The sequence below is a fragment of the Populus euphratica genome, unplaced genomic scaffold, assembly GCF_000495115.2.
Source record: "Populus euphratica unplaced genomic scaffold, PopEup_1.0 scaffold4.1, whole genome shotgun sequence".
NCBI classification, from domain to species: domain Eukaryota; kingdom Viridiplantae; phylum Streptophyta; class Magnoliopsida; order Malpighiales; family Salicaceae; genus Populus; species Populus euphratica.
Genome location: NW_011499859.1, coordinates 238084 through 245838, shown reverse-complemented (window position 1 = coordinate 245838; position 7755 = coordinate 238084). Strand labels below are relative to the sequence as shown.

The 7755-nt window shown below is 34.9% G+C and overlaps 1 protein-coding gene across 3 annotated transcripts in view; it reads right to left on the bottom strand.

The window, feature by feature from the left end:
• The window catches only part of EMB1025 (Pentatricopeptide repeat (PPR) superfamily protein), a 6739-nt gene extending 815 nt beyond the window's left edge, over positions 1–5924 (bottom strand). The window contains exons 1-3 of one of the 3 annotated variants that reach the window (XR_841996.1): positions 3730–5924; positions 3359–3530; positions 2647–3175 (exon numbers count right to left, since the gene is read on the bottom strand). Coding sequence is in view for 1 of the 3 variants with exons in the window: in XM_011024019.1 (XP_011022321.1) it covers positions 3738–5756 (2019 nt within the window). In the remaining 2 variants the exon portion in view is untranslated. Of the gene's footprint in view, positions 1–2646; positions 3176–3358; positions 3531–3729 lie in introns of those variants that run through there. The other 2 variants (XR_841994.1, XM_011024019.1) reach the window with 2 other exon arrangements.
• Positions 5925–7755: the final 1831 nt, after the last annotated feature.

Below are 7755 nucleotides of genomic sequence, written 5' to 3'. Positions count from 1 at the left end.
ATCATGACTTGCTGTTAACTACACTATAATTGTGAAAATAATGGAAAAATAACAGCCCGATAACAGTCTAGTTACTAAATAATAATATAATCAGTTCATGGTTTCACACTTTTCACTCTTTTGATAGTTGTAATGTATTGTTCATAAGACATTTAGATACTAGAAGTGTTGTTATTGTTTATATTTGGTGAAACTATTAAAAAAATGCATTACTATGTGTCATATAGAATTCCAAATGATTCATGACAAAGATAACAGCAACCATTATTTACTGAAAAAGTATGCAGTGCTAAAATTAATTAGGAATTACAAATGATTCACAACAACGATAGCCATGTCCATTATTTAACACCTGCGGAGTCTCACCCCTGCAATTGCAGTTTAAAACTAGGACATCTTGGGCCCATTGAAGAGAACAAACAATATTTTAATGTGTTAACTTTCAGAGAGGAAGCAGCGCCACAGCTTGCAATTTGCAAATCACATATTCTCCTAAAAGTCTCCCTGTACCTTTTGTCTTGTAATGTCTTATATTTCATTATTCCTTGCTGCTTACAAAATATTGAAAATTTTGTTTCCAAGTTTTTCTATCCAGTGTTCCAAGCGACCAAACTGTACACGAGAATGCTAACCGAAAGCAAAGATACACTGAGGCATATTCCACATGCAATTATTATAAGGGTACTAGGGTAAAAAGATAACACTAGAGAAGTCTCATTTATTTATTTATGTCTTTCATGACGGGTGTGAAAGAAATAAAAAAGCAAAGAAAACTACCCCGTTCAAGGGAAGTGTGTAGGCGAGAGATAGCAATGAGAGGAAAGAAAGAAGAGAAGGAACACACGTTACCCTCGAGCCTGTCCACAGACACTTATTGAAAGGCACAAGAAAAAATTGAAAACCATATTTCTTATAATGAGCATAAAAGAAACAGAAGTGAGAGAAAATAACTAGCTTTCGGAAGTATAGACAACAGAGCCAAAGAAAGCAAGTAAAACCACAAAATGATGAGAACAAAACAAGGAAAGAAATAAAAATAGCTTCTGAAAGCTCCAGAACTTCTGGAAATGGATATTCAGGGAAAAGCTTCCAATGTTGGAGAAAAAAATCCCAAGAATGAGGTTCAATCCTATGAAAAGGAAGTTCAGGCCCTCAAAAGTCATAGTTCCACTCTACTACAAGTTTGGATTTCCAAATCTTAAGATTAATTTGCCCCCTTAAATCTTCTGTTCCGGCTATTTATCAGCAACCCTAGCACCATGCTAGGCATTGCCCAAACAGTCTCAAAAGTTTGAGAACACAAAAGACTCGCACCTCCTATGGAAAAAATGCAAACAGAAAAGGATAGTCAAAACACTATCTTCATTGCACTTGCATAAAGCGCCACCCAACAACCCACCATGAACTGTGATCTCTTTATGCAGGAGAAGGGTCTCCCTAACTCTAATTTCAAAACCATAAAGTCTAAAATGCCTTTCTGGAGAAACCATTCCTGCCAACATTCATCCAGTTCCCTCGGTACTTCACACCAACAACCTATCTCCAATGTTACCCATCTCCAAATTAAAATAGTCTCATACACTTCCAAAGAGCTTTTGATTTAAAACCAGGCTTCCTGGGCCATTTGTCCCTTGTCAAGACACCAAATGGTATTCAAACTGAGGGGTGGCTTTTTTTAAGGAAACACACACACACACACACACACACAACTTTGCAATGAAATCTGTCATATTTATATTCTATTAGCTACAGAAACAATGGGCAGAAAAGTGCATTTTTCTCTTTTAGGGTGGACCACCCTCATTCGTCGTCATCAATGCCATTGTAAGATTCTGGCGATAGTAGCCATTCAGATGAAAGATTATGCTGAACATTTCATGTTCCAGAGAAAACAAAAATAATAGAGACCCTTTTGTCATTTAGAAGGTTTACTATATCTCTCAGGAAAAAAAAAAAGATTTCTGACCTCTAAGGTTGTGTTTGGTATGGTGTTAAAAATTTGGAGAAATATTAAGCGAGTGAGATTTAAAAGGCGAAGAAGTTGTAAAACATGTTAAGAAATGAAATGTTAAGAATGTTTGGTAGTAGTTAAAAAAATTAGAATAAAAATGAGGCCCCAATATAAATCAAATCAAATTTTAAATTAAATTAAATAATTAAATAATACTAAACTTGTGGTTCATAAAAGAAAAAATAATAAATTAATATTAGATTTAAAAAATTGGAGGAAAAGCACAAAAAACATATTCCCCTTGGTCCTTCACTCCTCCTCTTGAAAGGTTTACATTTAAACCTTTTGGGTTAAATAGCCATACAGGAATCCTTTTAAGTTCATTCACAGGCAACCTCACAGCAATTATCTATAGAGCGAACTATTAATAAGGTGTATTCTTTCTCCCTTGTGTTTCCCCGTCTTTATGACCGCTCTAATTTCATCGTTGTCGCTCTTTCTCTACAGCATAGCAAAGGTAATATGGGGGCTGCCATGTTTCTGAAAACCCAAATGGCAGGAAAATATAGGATTTGATTCGTTGCTTCTACTCCTCAACTCATGTTATAGGATTTCATTTTGTTACTTCCACTCCTCAACTAATATTCCTCTCTTTTTTTCAAGACTTTGGAAATGAGTTTGAACTGATGATATTCTGGTAATTTTTTTTTTTTTTACATCACTTGTGCTCGGCCTGCCATTGTTTTTCTTTGGCCACTTGTGTCTGAAAAAAAATAATTATCGGAATCTTGGCCTTCATTTGGGCGATGCAGACCATGGAACTAATACCAACAACATCTGCATGAAGGAGGCTATATAACAAGATTTCTCCTAATACATGTGTGATGTGCAATGATAATGGACAGGCGCAGAGCAATTCTTTTTGCACTATCCAGATGCTTGGGATACGTAGCACATCTTTCCTCAGTTATTTGGAGTTGTTGGTGATCTCTAATCAAGTATAGGATCTATTGGTAATGTCTTTTCCAGGTTTTGAAAAGTAGAACGACCATAAGCCCTTGCAGAGATATGTTCTGTTTGAAGTTCTTTAGCAGATGTGGTTGGAGTGCTGCTCTGGAATTTTTATGGATTTTTTCTCTTTGGAGGGAAACAAAAATAGGATAAGATGTGTTTTGGCCTCTATTCGAGGTACTGTTTTTTGGAACTTCCAGCGGTGTTCCCTAGCTGAAATTCAAAAGAATTGGCAAGCTCTATTATCTTTACTTTTCTCTGAAGGATGCATTTTCCATCTCAATGGACCAACTTGTACATTTTGAGTAGAGACAAGAACCAAAAGCACATGCTAGAAAAGGGGGAAAAATAAAAAGACGCGAATAAAAGCATATTGAAGGGATGGATAGTTAGTACCTCAAACACAATGTACTGGACTTCTCCAACAGTTTGTTTCAAGATTCGTCGTTCACCACATCTTCCCTGGTCACACAATCCATATTAATTGTGACATAAGTCTATGCTCTATAAGCTAGAGGCTTACGTGACATATGATCATATAAGCTTCACAACAATGTCACGAAGAACCCTGTTTACAAGAAAATAGGTTAGCTGGGGCATACAAATGCACATGAATGATCATGTGTTCCGCATACTCACACACACATGCAGATGCATATATTGTAAAACTACAATCAGAAACTAGAAGAACTAAGGGTTGATCTTCAAAAAAATCATATCCAATTCATGTTGAAGTAATAGCAGTAATATGCTAAATATAGGCATACCCAATACATCAGCAATATAGGATGCTCCAACACTTCTGAATGGCTGCCTGAACCTTCTTATGTTTACAAAGATCTTCAACAACTCTTTCCCAAGTAGAGGGTTTAGGTGGCAGAAGCTTTTGCAGCATCACTTCTACAATTTTTGAAGCACCTAAAACTCTCTGCCGCTTTAGAAGACGAACCACAAGCCCATCTAGAAACTCCCTCCCATCTTGAGGTGGGTCCAGCTTCTCTCTCAATGTTCTCAAGAATATGATGCATGTAACCAAGTCAGGATCACATCCCCGATCCAACATGCTATTTAAAAGATCAATAGCACGGGAGATGCTACTCTGCTTGCACAAAGCATTCAAAAGTATGTTATATGTGACCACATCTGGTTGAGAATCAGGTTCCTGACAAAGCATCTCGTTATAAAGTTGCAAAGCATCTTCTACTAAGCCAGCATTGGAAAGGCCATTAATCATTGAACCGTAAGCCACAACATCAGGCTTACATCCTTTGCCCAGCATCTGTGCCCACACCATCATAGCTTCCTTGACTTTCCCATCCTTGCATAACCCATGAATGAGTACACTGTAACAAACCTCGTTCTGAGTTAAATTATGCTTTGCCATGTCTTTCCACACTTCAATGGCTTTATGGCCATTACCTGCCTCAAAGAATCCCTTCATCAGCGAGCTATAAGTGTAAGCATTAGGTTTGCATATGTTATTAGTCATCTCAGAAAGAATTTCCAGTGCTTCATCTGGCTTTCCATCTCGGCATAAACCATCAATAACAGCACTATATACAATAGTGTTGAGCTCACATTCTTTGACTGTCATCTCTTTGAACAATTGCATCGCCTCTTGAGATTTCCCCTCCTTGAACAACCCACTAATCAGCGCTGAGTAAACATACTCATTTACATGATACCCCCTTTCCTCCATCAAAGCTAATACACGAGCCCCATCAAGAGCTCTTCCCTGCTTAACAAGTCCATTAATGATTGTCCCATGTGTGACCACATTAGGCACACATTTACTCGATACCATCCGATCCAAAAGACTAATTGCCTTTTCCAGCTTCCCTTTCAGACACAAACCATGAATAAGTGTGTTATAAGTTACTTCATTAGGAACACATCCTTTAAGAAACATATTGTCTACAAGCTTCGCAACCCGTGCTAAATCCCCCTTCTTACACAAGCCATTGATTAACACATTGAAGGTAACAGGGCTTGGAAAACAACCATCAATTTGCATCTCATCCAACAGCGAAACTGCCTCATCAATCCTATCCGCCTTGCAAAGTCCATCCATCAAAGTACAATAAGTGTACACATCAGGCTGACATTTACTAACCGGCATGTCTCTAAACATTTGGACCGCATCATCAACCAATCCCACCTTACACATAGCCTTAATAACCAAATTAAAAGTAAGCACATTAGGGGATATATTCACACCTTTGGCACCAATAACATGATTATAAAACTCTAAAGCACGATAAAACAAACCCTCTTGTATAATCACATTAAGAACCGAATTAAACGACTTTACAGTTCTTTTACACTCAAATTCATAAGCCATTCTATCAAACAAGTCGACAGCTTTTTCAGGTAAATGAGCTTTCCCAAAAGCCTTAAAGATAACAACAAAACATTTCTCTACAACCACTCTCTTTTCGCACCTCATTCGATCCAAAACCTTCTCCAATGACTTAAAATCACCCAAATTTGCGTAGTTGTTAATGACTGAATAAAAAGTCGAATCACCCAACTTGTACGAACCCATTTTGGGGCCAGACTTGAATATCTTATCAGATATCGGGGGGTCATGTTCAATGCCATTTTCTCGGTCAGAGGCGTTACGGTGTTGAGGGTGGTTTTGGGGTTCAGTTTCAATAGTTTTGGTTGATGGAATTGCAAGGGCTGAAAAGTTAGAGTTCATAGAAAGAGAAAGGAACTTACTTGGGATTGGATACAAGTAGTTGTTGAGGGCCTTGAAGATGGAGTTGATGATGAAAGGTGGGCATTTGGGCATGGAGTTGAAAAGGATGGTTTGGTTTGTGGGTATTTTGACTTTGAGGTTTGTAAATTTTGCGGAGCTTGAATTTGGTTAGAGAATGAAAGATTTTGAAAATTTGCGAGTTGGGTTTTTGCGGGTTTTAGGGGAGAGAGATGAGGAGGAGGAGAGTCTGTCTGTCTGTCTGTCCACGCCATAATGACAAGTCGTTTGGTAACATATAAACGACATAACGTTGTTGACAAGAATTAAGCCAGAACGTCGTGATATCAGAAGCAGTTACTCGCAACTTCGCTGGTGTTTTGAAGTGTGTTAATGGTTTTTTTTATAATTATCACCACAATCTTAAATATTTTTATAGGTCCATTATAATATAATCAATAATCCAAACATTTACATAATTAATTACTTTCTCACAATATTAATTAAGATAGATATTTAATAAAAAAAAAATTTATTCGAGGAAACCACATTTTATAAAAAATATAATTTATAGGTTTAGATAAGCGAGTAAAACTTCGATTATTTTAAAATTTTATAAAAAATATATATCCTGACTTAAAATCTGCCATACAAATTTTAAATTTTTTATTATCGTGCTACATATGTGTGTGTAGTCTTTCAATTATTGAAAGTGTTGTCTGTAATATTTATCTAAGTAGTTCATTGACTAACCCTCTTATAGTTGAGTGTGTAACGGGTCTATATTCTTCTACAGAAGTCCCTGTTATTTCCTTTCTGAATTTTGTAGCTAGCTAGATATGGGTAATGTTTGTTTCAACTATCCCTTTAATCTTATGCAATTGCATATATGAAATTGCTACAAAAGTTAATAATACAAGTTTTCATAGAGTATGCCCGGTTCTTAGAACTCAGATTTGATGAATCATAATTCTGCCCCCTGTCAATTTTGGGGCCTTAGGTGCTGTACCCTTGCAACTAAAGATTTGGTGCATTGATGCTGATTAATTATAGAAAAAATAGTCAATCCTGGTTTTAAAAATAATGAAAGTGTTAAAGAATAATATAAATTATATTTTAAAATTTTATTTAACAGTTTAATTTATTAAATTGAGATAATTCTTCAATATAATATTAGAGTCTTGATAGTTAAACGGTTACGAGTTCAAATCTTATCATTCTTATTTATTTAATAAAAAATAAATATAAAATAAAGTATATTTGTGCAGATTTTAAATTTAAAGAATTTTTATTTAAAAGAATATATTAAAAAATAATATAAATTATATCTTGAAATCTTTTTTAATAATTTTAATTATTAAATTAAAATAATTCTTTAATACAGATCAGTTTGGAATTGATGATACGCTTCCACCCAAGAAGCATTTGACTAAATTTGTCAAGTGGCCACATGTTGTTTGTATTCAGAGGCAAAGAAGGATTCTGAAACAGCGTTTGAAGGTTCCTCCTGCTGTTAAATGTTAACGTGTGGGATCCAAATTATCAAAAATAAGAAAGATCCAGCAGATTATCCATACTATTTTCTATTTATTGATATGTGGTTTGATCTTCTATTAATTTGTATGAAATTGTTGTAAATTCTATTTATTTGTATAGATTGCACTATCCCTTCACTTTTCTTCTGCACAAATTTACGTTGATTACTTTAATTCTTAGAAAATATATTTCGCAAACACATTGTATTTGTTGTTTTTTTTTATTATTATTATTATTTGGCTTCTGATATGAATTTGAGGACATTTTCGTGTTTTTATCGCTTCATGTCAGAAAGGGATATATAGCTTAACCATGTTATGCAGTGCATCTAAAAGAATTTGCGTGTGAACTCTAATATCTACAGTAAAGGACATAGATTTTTTTTTCCAATTTAATATTATAATATTTGCTTGATTTTTAAATTATCATCATAAATTGTTTTGAATTTTAAATTATTTTAATTTGTGTTGTATAAAATTATTGCATTCTCAAATAAATATCCTGGTATTTAGTTTATGCTTAATTTTATAAACATCTATTTTTATTATCATGTAATTAA